The sequence below is a fragment of the Pelodiscus sinensis genome, chromosome 4, assembly GCF_052426305.1.
Source record: "Pelodiscus sinensis isolate ZL-2025 chromosome 4, ASM5242630v1, whole genome shotgun sequence".
NCBI classification, from domain to species: domain Eukaryota; kingdom Metazoa; phylum Chordata; order Testudines; family Trionychidae; genus Pelodiscus; species Pelodiscus sinensis.
In genome coordinates this window covers 100,487,774-100,505,195 of record NC_143055.1, presented here as the reverse complement: position 1 = coordinate 100,505,195, position 17,422 = coordinate 100,487,774, and the positions used below count along the sequence as shown (strand labels likewise).

The 17,422-nt window shown below is 43.0% G+C and overlaps 1 protein-coding gene and 1 long non-coding RNA gene across 3 annotated transcripts in view; both read left to right on the top strand.

Moving 5' to 3' along the window:
* The window catches only part of LOC102457035 (uncharacterized), a 193,843-nt gene extending 187,191 nt beyond the window's left edge, over positions 1 to 6,652 (top strand). For both annotated transcript variants that reach the window (XR_016349479.1, XR_016349480.1), the window contains exon 5: positions 5,917 to 6,652. This is a non-coding gene — a long non-coding RNA (uncharacterized LOC102457035). The remainder of the gene's footprint in view (positions 1 to 5,916) is intronic.
* Positions 6,653 to 8,841: 2,189 nt separating this feature from the next.
* RPL7L1 (ribosomal protein L7 like 1) lies at positions 8,842 to 14,426 on the top strand. The gene is made up of 7 exons (XM_006125580.5): positions 8,842 to 8,999; positions 9,356 to 9,464; positions 11,516 to 11,679; positions 12,320 to 12,457; positions 12,672 to 12,781; positions 13,005 to 13,219; positions 13,536 to 14,426. Exons 1-6 carry the CDS (start codon positions 8,986 to 8,988, stop codon positions 13,211 to 13,213), a joined length of 744 nt encoding a protein of 247 aa, XP_006125642.2. The 5' UTR covers positions 8,842 to 8,985; the 3' UTR covers positions 13,214 to 13,219; positions 13,536 to 14,426.
* Positions 14,427 to 17,422: the final 2,996 nt, after the last annotated feature.

Below are 17,422 nucleotides of genomic sequence, written 5' to 3'. Positions count from 1 at the left end.
TCTTTTCTTTTCTTTTCTTTTCTTTTCTTTTCTTTTCTTTTCTTTTCTTTTCTTTTCTTTTCTTTTCTTTTCTTTTCTTTTCTTTTCTTTTCTTTTCTTTTCTTTTCATTGAGATTAAAGGGTAATTATCAGTTTAGTTCCAATTGCCTTAAACTCATGGGAAGGGTGCATCAATGTAAAATCTATTGTTTGATTAGTAAGTACATTTAAATCTCTATTATCATTGCTTTGTTAAGGGGTGGGCAAATACAGCCTGTGGGCCAGATTCCACCAAATTCTGTCACTGATTGTGGCATTGGTATTCTTGTTATATTTAGCTCCTATACATATGTCTGTTAGGCCTCAAAGGTATGCCCCCCAAACTAATGTGGAGTTTAAATACCTCTCTGCTATTTGATACATAATTTGTTAACTCTGTCCAGCAGGAGTTAGAACTGTTATTTAAAACAAATGCCTCCACTGCTATTGTCATACTTTGGGATACCTTTAAAGTCCTCATCAAAGGCCATATAATCTCTTATGTCACTTTAAAAAAAAGAAACATGGAGAACATTGAATTGATACCCTCGCAAAGGAAATTAAGACCTTGATGTAGTTTGTACATCAGCCCCTTCTCCTGAGAGAAACTCAGAACCTCACCAATCTAAGATATGAAATTAACTAACTTCTGTCCCAAAGGCTGAGTTTGCTTTATTTCGTTAGAAGCAAAACTACTGGGAATCTGGTGAGAGAGCTGGCAAGCTGTTGGCAAACAGACTTAAGCAAAAGACTAAAAAGTAAAATTGCTTTTATTTGTGATAGTAACAATAAATTACAGTATACACAACACAATTAATAAATAATTTCAACAGCTTTATTCAAAACTATATTTAGCCCAAAAAGGAGATGTACTAGATAACATTTTTAGTGGATTGTCTCAGACTCAGATTTCTGATTCTTAAAAGGAACTTTTAGATACCCCTCTAGAAATCATGACATTGATTTAAGCTACACAAGAAATGAAGGCTGGAAAGACTCCTCAGACAGATGGGTTCCCAAATGAATTTTACAAGTAGTTCTTTGAAATTTTAACACCTAGATTATTGAAGTTCAGTGAGGCCAAGAGTGAGCAGACTCTCCTGCCTACAGTAAGGCCTGGTCTACACTAGGACCTTAGTCCGAAATTAGCCCCCAAAGTCAATTTTGTAAGCAATGCGTCTACACTACCAAGCCCGTTATTCCAGAATAAGGAGCTGTGGAATTCAAACTCTGTAGTCCTGCTTTTCATGAGGAATAACACTATTCCAGAACTTGTAAGTCTGAAATAAGACTAGTGTGGATGCTCTGGTGCCGCTAATTCGAACTAATTGGCCCCTGGATGCCTCCTGCAGTTCCCTAGAGTGCTTCATGGGTCTCTGAGTTTGAGGTAGCATGTTCCTATTAATGGAGCCTGCCTCAGACTACATTTGATTCTCCCCATAGTGAGGACACAGAACTTCAAATTTGTAAAATCGGGTGCCCAGAAGTCGAATTTAGTAAATTTGAAATAATCTCCTCGTGTAGACATGGCCTAAGGAGAACCTGTAATTTCAGATATCCCTAAACCTTTAAAGACCTTGCATTATGTAGTAATTACAGTCCAATTTCTTATGCCGATTGTATCATTAAGATTTAAGCTAAAGCTCTTGCTGTGCAATTGGACATATGTTGCACACATAAATCAGGTAGGCATCCTTTGTAACACATGGCTCAGCTAATTTGTGTTAATGTAATTTAATTGATGTGCTTCAAGAAATTCTAAAGACTGCTTAGCTGTCATTTCTGTAGATGCCAAAAAAGGCCATGCAGCATGGAACTGTCTTTTTGATGTGCTAGCAAAATCTGGATTTAGTAACTAATGTATTTTATTGCTTGAATTGAGCTTTTATACTCTAACTAGACTTCTAGGGTGGTTACTAATGGTATTATTTCTGACCCATTTCCTTTATGGAGATGTATGATATAGCGCTGCATTCTCTCTCCTCTTCTGCTTGATTGAGTTCTAAAACCTTTAGCCATTGCTATCTGAGTAAATCAACATATTCATGGTATCAAAGGGCTGAAATAGAGCTCAAAATTATGCTCAGTGTGGATAATGCTCTTGAATTAGTAGTTAAGATTGAGGTTGGCATTCCAAACGTTTGAACCATTGCTAATAATTTTGGAACTACTCTCAGGTAATAAAATTAATTGGTACAAATCAGGAATCTTAGGCTGTGTCTAGACTACATGTCTCTGTCGGCAGAGGCATGTAGATTAGACACATAGGCAAAGGCAAATGAAGCCGCGATTTAAATGATCGCGGCCTCATTTAAATTTACATGGCTGCTGCGCTGAGCCGACAAACAGTAATCAGCTGTTTGTTGGCTCGTGCGCTAGTCTGGACGTTCTCCCTGTCGACATCAAAGCCCTTTGTCAGCAGCCCCGGTAAACGAGGAATAAAGGGGCTGCCATCAAAGGGCTTTAATGTCGACAGGGGGAACGTCCAGACTAGCACGCGAGCCGACAAACAGCTGATCAGCTGTTTGTCGGCTCAGCGCGGCAGCCATGTAAATGTAAATGACTACATGCCGACAGAGGCATGTAGTCTAGACACAGCCTTAGGCATTAACAAATATGCTCTCAAAGGGGCTTTTCTCAAATTAGGACTTTCAACAGCAATACTCCTATATGAAATATTTAGGAATACTGGTTCCCCCAAAATTCTCAGGACATCCCTGAATCAATTATTGTCCAAATGGCTAATGAGTTGGAGAGATGGAGTTTATTAAATCCTCAGTTTGTGGAGTAAAATTACTATATTCAAAATGAATGTCCTTCCAATGATTTTGTATGCCCTGAACATATCCTTATTTATATTCCTCAATACTCATTTTGAGAAATTCCGTATTTTCAAACATGTTCTTTTAAAGGGTGAAGGTCAGAAATCTAGACTGGCTCTGAGGAAACCATGGCTTTTCCTATCTCTGGGATGATTTCGTTTTCCAGGTTTCCAGATTTTGTTTTACAGGGCATTATCATAATGCCCTTTTGTTAAGACAGGTGACCTTGTGACTGTTAAATATGACCCCACAGACTCCACTCTGGGTTCTGGGTTCAGGTTGAATGAGAATATACCCTCTTACCTTTTCAGTCATCGAATGGTCAAATTATTTACAGATTTGATGACTCCAGAGCTCCCATAATAATGGCTGCCAGGCAAGTGTGGTAAAACTTGGCTAAAACATTATTCTTTCAGCATTTATTCCATCCTTAAAATCAGTGACTAAACCTTGATATGGAGCATTGGCTAGACAGAGAAATTATGACTATTGCAGCTAGCTGACAATACATATAAACTAATTATAAATCAGCAACAATTTGGTTTGCTCTGCTCTGTGGCATGTAAATATCTTCAGTTAAAGAATTATCACTAAAAAATTAATCCTGCAAAGATGGAAAGTCAGTCCCCATCAGTTATTGATGGCTGAGCAATACGGTTGACTTCACAGTTAAGAAACAACTGGCATTCTATAGAAAGGGTATGCCTGAAAAATTCAAAGCAATTTGGGCTAACATTTTAAGGGTCTGTGATTAATACAGACCTTAAAGATAGGTATGTTGCTTCTTCTCCCCTTCCTTTATCCAAACCTTCTTTATTTACTTTGTGTATTATGATGAATCTGGCATTTTGGTATATTTGTGGTATTTTGAAAAATTAATAAAAAATTACAAATAATCATACAAAATCAGTGTACTCTTGTTATATATATATATATATACAGGGCTCAACAATTAGGGCAATCTACTCACCCATGGCGAGTAGATTTTAGCCCGGCACGGCACCACAACGCGATCAACGCATGCATAGCGTGGTCTGCACATGCGCAGCATGCCAAAGCACGCGGCTGGCGAACGGGGCTCGCCGCCACTTGTCAAGCTGTGTGTGTGTGTGTGTGTGTGTATAGTATTGCTACATATCGTGTCTTAAATCCTAATAAAATGCAATAGACCAAACTATTAAGATAAAAGCTTCTCTCACCTTAATTTCAGCTTACTAAGCATAAAAAATGGAAACTAGGCTTACTTTAGGATTAAGGTGTAGGATATATGAGGAAAGTTAGATTGTAGTTCTTTACACTGCAGGAAAAGAAAGCTCACCTGTCAACAGATGTGGGTAAGCACATTAAGGTAGAGCTGATCCCTGTACTTCTTGAGATTCTCTCAGAGTTCTCCCACATCATTCTCAGTTACTGGGAACAGCATAATGAATAGCTCCATGCTGAGGAATGTCAAAGCAGCACAGAAATATCTCCAGCCTTCCTCCTGCAGCAGCAGTCTGCCAGCTGCTGTGTTTCTAGCAGGGCAGAATGAGAGCATTTAAATGATTTGCACTTTTTTTTTAATTCCCCAAATGGAGCAGCTCACTTTGCTGTCAGATACTTCCCTGAGCTTTGAAAGGGGAAGGGAAGAGTGCATGCCTGCAGGGCAGCAGAAATCACAAAATACTGAGCAGAGCCAACAGGACAGGCATTGTGAGATACTGGCGAAGCCAGTTCTCTTGACAAAACAAACAACAGAATCCACAATGGCTCTTTGTCAACAATAAAGAGAGGTGGAAAGATAAAGGTCTCTTGTAGGGGTAGAGGCTTTTTTTTTGCCAAAAAGGGGTGTTTTCATGACAAAAGTTGCATTATAGTGTGTATGAGCTCTCTTTTTTTGTCAACAAAAGGCAGTTTTTGGTGACAAAATATGCCAGTGCAGAGCACTGACTGGCATCATACTCTGTGGTAGCCCCATTGAAATAAAATTTAGCTGCTATGCACTCTGCATACGTTTCTGGTCTCTTCTTAACAGCTCTTACTTAAGTAAATAGTCCTACTGCATTCAGAATTACATTCACTCTGCCTTTATTCATCCTTTACTCAGCTAGGAAACATAGTTTCTTGTTGTTCTCCTTTAGGCTTCATTTTTTCCTTTTGTTTCTCCCAGATTAATTATAATTAACCATTAAAAATGCTAATATATTTTAGAATGGCATCTGTTACATTTCAAAGTGTGTTGATGTTTATTAGCAAAGGCAAAAGAAAATATTCAGAAGTACTTCAAGAAATCAAGCTTTCTTGTACACTGTCCATAAAACAATATCCTTAAAGTCTCTTGTGCTAAACTTTGAAACAGAATTAACCATTATTTCCTTTTAGAAAATTAGTGGCCCATGAATGGAACATGTTAAACCTCGCAGAATGAAGTTTAAAGAATCTATTGTGTAGCTCCAAATGTTACCTTGATAAAGTAAGAGAGAAACTGTAAAGGAAATTGAAGAATAGAAGTATGCTTTAATTTACACCCAGCAGAGTGAAATACTTAATGTGATTAAAATTCTAGTATGGAAACTAATGTTCATCTAACACATCTGAACTTGTCAGGAAAAGAAAGGTGCAAATTAAAACTCCTCATTCTGTTCTAATCCTCTGTTCAGATAAGTGAAAGGTACAGGCAGCTGAATGAATGCTGAATAACAAAACAATTAGTTCCTGCAAGAGGTTAACACGGTCTGATGGTGAAGGTTAAGGGGAGACTTGATGACAGTCTATAAGTACCTACATGGAGAAAAACATTTGCGAATGAGCTCTGCTGTCTTGCAGAGAAAGGTATAATACTATTCAATGTGTGCAAGTTGAAGATATACGAATTCAGACTAGAAAAACAGAGTACATTTTTAACAGTTATGGGTAATTAACCATTGGAAGAATTTACCAAGGTTTGTAGTGGATTGTCAATCATTGTAATTTTATATAGAGATTGGATGTTTTTCTGGAAGTTATGCTTTAGGAACAGTTTTGGGAAACTTTTATGGCTTGGGTGACCCAGGAAGTCAGACTATATCAATAGTTTTAAATCTTTTTTCATTTGCAGATCCATAAAAATATTGAATGGAGGTGAAATCTCCATTGGAAATCTTAAACATGATCTGCAGACACCCAGGGGATCATGAACCACAGGCTGAAAACCACTGTTCAACTATCTTTTGTGGACCCAGACAGTCTTCAGATACCCAGGGATCTTTGGACCACAGGTTGAAAACTACCAGACTAAGTCATCTCAATGGTTCCTTCTAGCCTTGGAATCTAGGAACTTATAATGCTTGTTGTATATACAATTTTCTATGGTACTTTTTGTGAAAATATATTAGCAATATTCATAAAAGAGCAAAAAGCATTTGTATATGTAGCCTCTTCTGGACTGTTATGACCTACTTTACACAGAAAGAGAAATATTGTATAAAAATTGTATACAAAAATATTGTATACAATAGTGCAAAAATTAACATCAGGATTCAAAGGGAGGTGTAAAATCTTTAATGATGTAAACTTTCAACCTGTAAATGATTCAGTTGCGAGTTCTTGGTGTCTATTATATTGCAGTTATATAGGGTGCCCTAAAGGGCTTTGATTGTTGTTGAAGCTGTGTCAGTCCCAGGATATTAGCAGCAAGGTGAGTGAGGTTGTTGGACCAACTTGTGTCAGCGAGACACTAATAAAAGTTGGTTCAATAAGAAAGACTGTCTCAGCCACCTTGTCTCTATGGGTACGTCTAGACTACATGCCTCTGTCGCCAGAGGCATGTAGATTAGGCTACCAGACATAGGAAAATGAAGCGGCGATTTAAATATTCGCCGCTTCATTTAAATTTACATGGCTGCCGCGCTGAGCCGTCAAACAGCTGATAAGCTGTTTGTCGGCTCAGCGCGATAGTCTGGACGCGCGGGTGTCGACATCAAAGGTATTTGTCGACCACCCAGGTATACCTCATCCCAGGAGGGATACCTGGGTGGTCGACAAATACCTTTGATATCGACACCCGCGCGTCCAGACTATCGCGCTGAGCCGACAAACAGCTTATCAGCTGTTTGACGGCTCAGCGCGGCAGCCATGTAAATTTAAATGAAGCCGCGATTATTTAAATCGCCGCTTCATTTTCCTATGCCTGGTAGCCTAATCTACATGCCTCTGGCGACAGAGGCATGTAGTCTAGAAGTACCCTTTGATTATATGAAACAGAAGAGACGTTAATGTTTCCCATGGTTTGGAAAGTATATAGATCAGTGATGACTGTAGCGAAGAGGTACAAAGATGCTGGGGGGAAGGGATGGCAGTTAAATTTTTGACAGATTTTGTGTGATTTTGAAGTAAAAAGGGTGGGAAACACATATTAGTATTTTAATAGCAAAAAGCACCCAATGACTCCAATAGAAGCCCCATGCTGCTTGATACCGTACAAACATATGAGAAGATGCATAGGATCTGCCCTGAAGAACCTACTGTTAATATCATTGTTACATGCATAAGCATCACTCTTTTGTGGAGTCGCCATGCTGGAGTACCAAACCTGCCTGGTAGTTCCTGCACACTGTTCTGGGCATCCCATCATGGCTGAGACAGGCATTGTAGGTACTTCAGCTAATAAGGCTGTTTGGTTCTAACACTTAATAGTTCCCAAAATACACTTCCTGGACAAATTACTTCCTATACATGTCCCAGGAACTGTGCTTATCTGACTGCTCCCAAAATTGTAAATTCTTGCGAATTTATTCCAACTCTCACAATATTTGGTGCTTTTCTTAAAGCCCCAGCTCCTCGAAGCACATGATTAGGTAAGAATTTCAGCTTTCATTTTTAAAAATTAAGTTTCTATCCCTTGTTATTGGGAAGAAAGGCTAAAAAATGTGATCCAAGTGAATCTTTGAGTCTCCAAAACAGAAGACAAATAAGGATCGTTTATTTCAAAATGTTAACAACATGCATTTTAAACGAAATGCATGATTTTTGAATGGGTGGGGGCTGACATTCTTTTTGAATGCTTGGGATTTGCCCCACTCAAATTGCCTTCTCAGGTTCCTAGACCTTTTCCCTCCCGACCACTTCTGAGCAGGCAGGTAAAAGAATGGCAGCTGAAGCATGGGTTGATGCCTGGAAGTAGAATCCTCTAGATGTCCAGGCATGTTAGAGCAGTATTTGAGCCTTCTCAGGCAGCTCCTTCTTCCATGAAGATTTTGTCCCAGCCCTCACGAGAGCTGATGTTTTGCAAAGCCTAACACGAGAACCCTCATTTTTGTCACACATAATGGCTATGTCTACATTGGCACCCTTTTCCGGAAATGCTTAAAACGGAACAGTTTTCCGTTATAAGTATTTCCGGAAAAAGAGCGTCTACATTGGCAGGATGCTTTTCTGGAAAAGCCCTTTTACCGGAAAAGCATCCGTGGCCAATGTAGACGTGCTTTTCCGGAAAAAAAGCCCCGATCGTCATTTTCGCAATCGGGGCTTTTTTGCGGAAAAGACTACTGGGCTGTCTACAAAGGCCCTTTTCCGGAATAGTTTTTCTGGAAAAGGACTTTTGCCCGAACGGGAGCCGTATAGTTTTTCCGGAAAAGTACTGAGAATTAGACAGTACATCATCATTGCTTTTCCGGAAAAGCAAGCGGCCAGTGTAGACAGCTTTCAAGTTATTCCGGAAAAGCGTCTGCTTTTCCGGAATAAGTGGCCCAGTGTAGACACAGCCAAGCAGCGTGTCCCCCATTCTCCTGGCTGCAGCAGGGAAGAGGGTGACGATGTGGAAACCCACCGGCTCAATACCAGAGGGCAGCTACAGGGACGTCGATTCCCGCCCTCCCCGCATCTTGATGTTAAGCTACTCTGGTGACTTGGGGACCTCCCAGGGCCCGCGCTGCAGCGCTGCCGCCAGCTACGCCATGCTGCAAGCCTCCAAGCCGACTGCGGAACGCGCGCTCCCTCTCTTAGCTACGTCACAGAACCATAGAGGTGGCAGTCCTCCAGGCCTGAGAGCAAAACCATGGGACGCGTCTATGGTTTTACGGGGAGAGCGAGAGGCTGACAGCCATAGGAGGACGCATGCGCGGTGATAGCGGTTCGTCGGCAAAAGTGGCCGCGTGCGCAGTGACGCAACTCCAGTGGAGACGGCAACATGGCGGAGCCAGAGTAAGTGGTTAATTTGCGAGCGGGGAGGTCCGTTTCCATCTGCGGAGCGGGCGCCGGGGCGCTACCGGTTGCGGGGAACAGGTGCGAGCCCGCGGCGGCTCTGTGTGTGTGTGCGCGCGGGGACCCGTTTGCAGTTGAGGGGACGCACGCACGTGCGCGCGGTGGGTCCCCGCGGCGGTTGGGGGGGGGGGGTGGAAAGCGGCGCGAGCCGTCCCGTATCTGCCCAGCGCTGAGGGCGCGCCCTGCCCTGCGGCTCTTCGCTGCGCAGCGCGGTGTTGGGGGGGGGGGAACCCCGGGCCGGGCCGAGCGTTCCCGCCTGGTCGGCGGCGTGACGCGTCTCGCTTCTGTTGCGCCAGGCCCAAGAGGAAGATCCCCCTGGTGCCGGAGAACTTGCTGAAGAAGAGGAAGGCCTACCAGGCCCTCAAGGCCACCCAGGCAAAGCAGGCGCTGTTGGACAAGAGGAAGGTAGGGGCCTCGTGACCTGCCTCCCCACCCAGCCCCTAGGGATGTGCCTGGCAGGCTGGGGCATCCCCTTTCCAACGCAAAGTGTAACCAGCGAGGAGTCCTGTGGCACCTTATAGACTAACTGAAGTGTTGGAGCATAAGCTCTCGTGGGCAAAGACCCACTTCGTCAGATGCATGTATCTGACAAAGTGGGTCTTTGCCCACGAAAGCTCATGCTCCAACACTTCAGTTAGTCTATAAGGTCCCACAGGACTCCTCGCCGCTTTTGCAGATTCACACGGACTAACACGGCTACCCCTCTGAAAGTTTAACCGGTTAATCGACTATACTGGATCCTACATCTTTACCTGCCCCCCCCCCCCCCTTTCCATAGGCTGCTAATGGCACCTGCTCCTTTTCTTATGCCTGTGTGACCTGGAGAGCCAGGCTACCAAAGCAAAGTCTGCACCAGCTGGAGGAGGGATGCCCTTTGCGGAATAGTGCCTGTGGAAAGGTCTCTCCCTGCATTTCTGCAGTTTGATAGTCGAGGTGGGGTTGCCCAGTAGGGAAGTAGCTGTGGGAGGAGGCTCAGTTTTTAACACCGAGGATATGAGATTGTTTTAAGGGAGTTGGGTGTGGTTGTTATAATTGTTATGTATATTAGTGACTTGGGGATTTTATTCTTAGTTTATCTAGTTGTAGCAAGCTACATTGCCAACCAAAAGCCTGTCTACACCTAGTCATTACACTCATACATGGCTAAGTTGTTGCTGACTGATGGTTTTCTCTGCATTGGTCCTGCACTGAATTTAGTAGGGATGTCAGATAATGATTAATTGAATAATCGTGTAACCTCATCAAAACTTAGCAGTTACATGATCACCCATGTATCAGAGGGGTAGCTGTGTTAGTCTGGATCTGCAAAAGCGACAAGGAGTCCTGTAGCACCTTACAGACTAACAGATGTATTGGAGCATAAGCTTTCGTGGGCAAAGACCCACTTGTATCTAATGAAGTGGGTCTTTGCCCATGAAAGCTTATGTTCCAATACATCTGTTAGTCTGTAAGGTGTTACAGGACTCCTTGTCGCTTTTGCATGATCACCTGTGACACCTGAGAGCTGATATCACTAGTATTTAGCAGCTTTGGAACCCTGTTCGCTTTAGGCTACATTGGGTTCTGTTTAGTTTCTCTCTCATGCCGATGTGCACTAGGAATGCAATAGTGTAGTTGATTAACATATAAGCAAAAGCTTACAGGTTAATGCTTCAGACTGCATGCATTTCTTCCCCCCTCCACCTGCCAGTAAATTTTTTAGCAGGCTGGCCAGCAGCCTGTCTCGGTCCTGGCTGCACCAGGTCCGGGACCTACCCCCACTGTGGCTCTGCATTTAAAGTGTATTAGAAGCCAGGAGGTCAGGCAGCTCAGCTCAGTTCCATCCTGTGCCAATGCAGGATCTCAGCCGCTACCCTTGGATAGGGGCTACTGCCACCTTGTGCTGCCGCCTCCTCTATATCAGAGGCAGCAGTGTGGGGCGACAGGTAGCCGGCCTGTGAGGGGAGCTGGTTTTTAAACTGGCTCCTCTCTCACACCAGCTCCCACGTGGCACCCCATGCTGCTGCTTCTGATAGAGAGGCAGCAGCACAGAGTGGCAAGGGAGCTCCTTGGGAGTGGGGCTAGAGTGCACTGGCTGCCGGCCCCAGCCCCAGGGACAATAGAATAGTCAAGTACTCAAGAAGAATTAATGAGGTTAATCGACTGTTCAATTAACCAATATTTAACATTCCTAAGATGCAATGATATTGAGTGTTGTGAAAAGCAGAACATATTCTTTTATGTATTTTTTCCTAACTTACTCAGGTAAAAAACTCAGTAGGCTGGCTCCTCATGGATTGAAGCTAACAACTGAGGTCATCTTGTTCTATACAACACTGCAAGATTGTCTATTGAGTTTGGCCTCATGCTCTTCAGAATTCTTTCAATCAGGCCCTAAATCTCACTTTCTTCCTCTGACAGCATTTACCCTTCATACGTGTTCTGTTAGGGCTTATCTCTCATCTTTCTGTATTTAGCACCAGAAAGGGAAGCAGATACAGTTCAAACGTATTGAAACATTCGTTCGGGATTCACGTCGCAAACACAGAGATGAGGTCAGGTTGAAGCGCATGGAAAAGAAGCCTGGACAAATGGTTTTACCTCAGGGACACAAGCTGGCCTTCGTTGTTAGGATTGCAGAGTAAGGGTCTTTTTTTTCTCTATGTATATAAAAAACCCTTTTCCTGGGGGGTGACAGAGTGACATCATCGCATCACTCTGCATCCTGCCTGCTTCCTCCCTCCCTTCCCTCCCCTCCCCCTTTCACCAGTGCTCGAGAGCTTGGGTTGCCTTGTCACAGCCTCAATCCTTTCTCCTCCCCAGTGCTTGCAGGGGAGCCAGGGCTACCGTGCTATGGCTTGCTCCCCCTCCCAGTAGCTGGGGGAGAAAGTGTGGCCTTGGGAGGCCTCAGTCCAACCCCCAGCGTCTGGGGGAAGAGTGCAAGGCATCAACCCGGGGGGGGGGGGTGGGGTGGGTGGGTGTGTGTGTGTGTGTGTGTGTGTGTGTGTGTGTATTTGGGGGGAGCCAGAGCTGCCTACCCCTGGGATGGGAGGAGGGGAAGGTTGATGAGCGTAGTGAGCAGTGGGTGCAGCTCCCTAGTATATCATAATCTTCCTTTTCTTGGTTATGTTTGTAATTGCCCAGGCTCATTTCTTGATCTCTGCTTGCTGCAGTGAAAAGAACAAGGGTGAAGGATATCAAGATAGAGTCCCTTACAAGTGATCATAGGTTGATGCCTGGATAGGACAAGTATAGTTACCAATGTGATTTCTCTTCTTCAGGATTAAAGGGATGAGTCTAAGGGTGCGGAGGGTGATAGAGATGCTGCGGTTGAGGAAGATTTTCAGTGGCACATTCATTAAACTGACTCCTGGCTCGCTGAAGATGCTGCGCACTGTGGAGCCTTATGTAGCATGGGGGTGAGTGTTCATCTGATTCTGGTAAACTGTAAATATTGATAGTGACTTTCTTGTAGTTATTTTCCTCTTGGTATCAAAATATGGTAAAATCGTTAGTTTGCTAGTTCGGTTCATAATGTTGGTGTCTTGATACCTAAAAATTGTGTTGATCTTTTTCTCTAAGTGTATTTCAAATACTTGTGCTGCACTGTTGTTAATCAACTTTTTGTTGCAGATATCCCAATCTGAAATCTATACGCGAGCTCATCCTGAAACGGGGTCAAGCAAAGATCAACAAGAAGAGGGTCCCTCTGACAGACAACACTCTGATAGAGGAGCATCTAGGTGAGGAAGAGGACCTAAAAAGGGGAGTGAACTGAGGGAAGAGGGGACTGTAACTTAAATAGTTTGCGTTCTGATCTGTGAGGAAGACTGCTTCTCGCTGAGAGAAGAGGACAAGAGGAATTGACAAGGGAAGGTTCATGTGGAAATGTGAGGATAGTCTGAGGTGCAGTAGGATTTTAGTCATGTGCATCCCCATGTTTATGTATGTCCTTCCTCCCCTCAGGAAAGTATGATGTCATTTGCCTGGAAGATCTCATTCATGAAATTTATTCAGCTGGGCAGCATTTCCGAGAAATCACTAACTTCTTATGGCCATTTCATCTCTCTGTTGCTCGCCATGCTGCACGTAACAAAGTGGGGTTCCTTAAGGAGATAGGTGAAACTGGGTTCCGCGCCGAGGGAATTAACAAGCTCATACGTCAGCTGAACTAGAGTCAGGTGAGGAGTGGCTATTTCCTTTATGTATCATGATATTGATTGCTGAGGGTTCTGCAGATTGTTCTTTCCATTTTTTTGAAAGTATCTTGCATTGGACTTATAGGTTAGTGGAGGATCATTCATACTTAACTGTGGACTGAACAGAAATGACTTAAAGCAGTGGGAAATTAGGGAGCCTGGAGTGAAAAGCTAGCAACCTGTCAGTGTGGAGATACTTAGTTTGCAATAAAGCACTTAAAAATCTTCTTGGTGCTTTTTGTGCTTATCATATTTTTAAAGCTGATATATTTGTTTTCTTTTCATTCCTGTCTTCTAGGATCCATATGAGGATTTTAGGTTGTTTTTCCTTCTCCATGCCTGTACATTTGTTCTCACAGACTATTGAAACTGAGCAACATGATGTTACATCTCCTGTCTGCTAATGTCTGCCTTCAAGAAAAATCATGGATGAGGGAGATGGATTTAGTACTCTTCCTACTCCGGAAAGAAGTCAAATTGCTTTCAAACGTGAGCAAGAAGTGACTTGAACTTGTGGGGAGCCGGGCTTCCCTGTACAGCTGATGAAATAGACATCACTAAAAATCATTTTTAGTATTGTTGGTTTTACATCATCTTCCTTCTGAAGCATCTGTCCTTTGGAATGAACTTGCATCTGCAGACAAGCTGTTGGAAGGTGTGGGTTCCTTCTCCTTTATTTAATCTTCCATTGTAGCTGACTTGTGCCTGAGGATCTTGTGATTCAACCTCCCAAACAGAATCACTTTTTCTCTACTGATACTGCACTTCCCTCTAGCTACAAATTTCCCTCAGTGTAACAGTCACCTGGTAAGATGTTTATCCTTCCTGATGCACACACAAGGCTAACAAGTGTATTGTAAATGCATCCTTTAGTTGTTGCTGGATAAGCTGCTAGCAGCAAACTAATGGATGTTCTAGAATCTCTGAAATATCCAGAGCATGTTTCAACCATTGCAAAAGTGGTAATTTTTTTGCTGCTGGATCACAGGTTGCCTTTCTGATTCTCCTAAAGCAGACTTTATATAGGAATTATCCATTTCCCTGAAAGGAAAACCTATTTGACCTTTACCTTTTCAATTAAAGCTGTGAGGAAGTCCTTTCTTACTCAGTGATTTTCAAATGAATTGTTAATTAACTCTGCTATAGATTAAGGTTTGTGTATGTGTAATAAACTAATCAGGAGAGAAGAGTTCAGGAGAGCAGTTTTTTTCAATAAATCTGAGCGTCTGCTTGTGCTGAACATAAAAACTGACTACCCCTAAACCTAACTGTGGCAGAAGAAATTAGAAAGTGGGACCCTGATTGCAGTGTGAAACTACGTGGGATTATACTTGCTAGAGCAGAGTACCTATGCTAATTTGCAGTCATTTGTAAAGGAAGTGCTTCTGACCTTGGCTTCTTGCTGCAGTTGCTAGCCTGACTCATTGGGAAGGGGAGCAAGTTGTGATCTTAGTATTTGAAAGGGGGTCAGGAGGCCAAGGGAACAAGGGGCAGTTAAGTGACCTATTCACAACTTTGGGACCAACTATTATGACATGGATGGATTTGTCCTAGGCTGAAAACTAAGTAATATTAGTAATACACCTTTTTCAGTTTCTTTCAAAGTGGATATATTAATTTTCTCTCCTAATAGAAGACCGTTTCTTATGCAGATCTTACTGAAACCTAACTGTGGCAGAAGACAAGAGGTCACTCACCTCTGAAGTCTGACCTGTCTTGTAAGATCTTAGGGGACAACATGGACTAGTATATGCTAGACTCAAAATTAGGAAAATCCTCCCTCCATCTCTGGCTGACTTTGGTGCCTCAGTTTCCCAAGCTGTAAAATGAGAATAGTTCTATTTGAGATCTATGGATAAAAACACTGAATTATCGCTATGGATGCCTGATAAGTGAAGGAATCAGATCTTTTTTACAGTATACGTCTATTGTGCAAGTTTCCTGTACTTAGTTTTAAAGATGACCCTTAAATCTTTTGGATCTTTCTAATATCCTCCCCCTTTAGCATGTAACTTGGTGTTGTTTTTTTTTTTTTTTTTTTTTAAATTAATTGTCTTTGTTCTGCACACCTTTTACCTCAGTGCTGTGCAGCCTGTGCTCCATAGGCTGCGTGCCGCCTATCAGGGTAATCTGATTACAGGCCACAAGACATTTTGCTGATGTTGATTGAACACAGGCACCACTATCTGCAGATCTGTGACCACAGTTGTCTGTTCCCTGCAGGTGGGAGCTGTGAGGGTGGTGCTTGCAGGTGAAAGGATAATGCTTTTTTCTTCTTATGCAGATATGAGAGCAGGCCTTACTCAGAACTTCTGTCATAGATTTTCTACCTCTGTCCAATGGAATCCTAGAACAGGCGGCTTGCCTTGATTGAGCCTCCTGCAGCAGGGCAAGATAGCATGGGGGGTTGCCAAGATTCAGTGCCTAGATGCGTGACTTGGGGGAACGGGTATCCCAAACATTGCGGGGTGGATTAAGTTTGGGAGCTTTGCCTGCAGGGGAAGAGGAAGCAGCTCTGTGCTGGAAATCATAGTGCAGGACAGCTTTGTCTACAGCACTGGCTTGCAGATTCCATCCCACCTTGCTCCCATTGGCCAGGATTCCTGGCCAGTGGGATCAGTGGGAGGAACAGAGCCACCAGTGACACTTGAGAGCTGTACGAGGTAGGTGCCTCCATCCCCAGTTCCCTCCTACATCCCACCCCTGCAGCCCAGACCCATGCCCCCAGCACCTGCTCCCCCACTCTGCTCACTGGCAGCTCCTTCCACACACTGAACCCTCATTTTTGGCCCCATCCCAGAGCCAAATTGGCCCCACATAATCTACTAGCTCTGCATCCCCAGAAGAGTTAATCCAGCCTTAAGGAGAAGACTTGGTGACTGCTCTTTCTCCCCCCTCCCGACCCCAAAACCTGGCTGAAGTGCAAGGGGAACCTTGGCACCCTGAGTTGCATGACAGGTGAGTTTCTTTTTTCTTTTTTCCTGCTTATCAGTTGAGGCCATATCTGTGAGGAGTTTTGCAAGTAGCCTCTGACTGATTCTTCTGTGGGTCGGAGGCTCCTGACCCAAAAAAGAATCTGTCCCAGCCCTAGGACAAATATTGAAGCTACTTGAAAAAAAAATCAAAGCAGGGCATTTGACAAATATACCTAGACCCATGAGCAGCGCTTGATGAACGGCGGTGAAAACTGCTCGCCAGCCCTGTACTGTGCATGCGCAAGTGCTGCATTGTGCACACACGCGCCACAAATGAATGGGGCACGCGGCTGAAATCTACGCGCCATGAGCGAGTAGATTGTATTATTTGTTGAGCCTTGCCCATGAGTATTGTAAACTCGAGTGAGCAAATGCAGTAAAACTTTGCAATAATTTTTGAGTGATTTCAGGGTTCTTGAACTATAAGGCTTTCAGTAAAATTTAGTCTAGAGCAGTGCTTTATAGCCAATTAATGAATACTTAGCTATAATTATATGACACCTCTAGAGAACTCTAATGCAGACACCCAAGTGATAATCTGATTTTTTAGATCATATGTAAATAAAATAACCTAACATTCAAATGTTACTCTGTTAATACAGCTTAATCTCCCATATTTTCATCTACAGGTCCATCAATGTAATTGCCGAAACTACTGCAGAATAACATGTTCTTCGCCATGCAGTGTGTACATAATCTTCATATCTAATTACACCATAAATGTTCCAATTAATTCAGAACCTAAAGTTCATGTAAACAGGTATGCCAAAACCTTACAAAAGAGGGAAAAATCCCCCAATTCAGATTTGTTCTCGTGGTAACTATTAAAGCTGTCTCATCCTGTAGACTAGTATAAACAGCAGAAGACAAATCTAGCTGATGAAATATCTAAACAGGCCTGGTAGTAGCAGTTAAAAGACTTATAATAAGGTATCAAGCTAAAATACAACAAACTGAGCATAAAATCTCAATCTGGCTGTGATTTCCTGGTATTTAAACAAATCTTCATTTAGGTGTATAGCCTTATAGGGCTAGTTCAAAGTGACTCAGTCACTTTATCGGAAGGAAGAAGAAAAGGAATTCCCATGTCTAGGAATGCAAAGAGCAATTGTCAGCTGACACCAGCAGAACAAATAGTTTGGGCATATATATGTGCAGATGTTCCCCTTTTTTTTTGTTGGCATGGTAGAGCTTTGCGTACAAGTGGTGG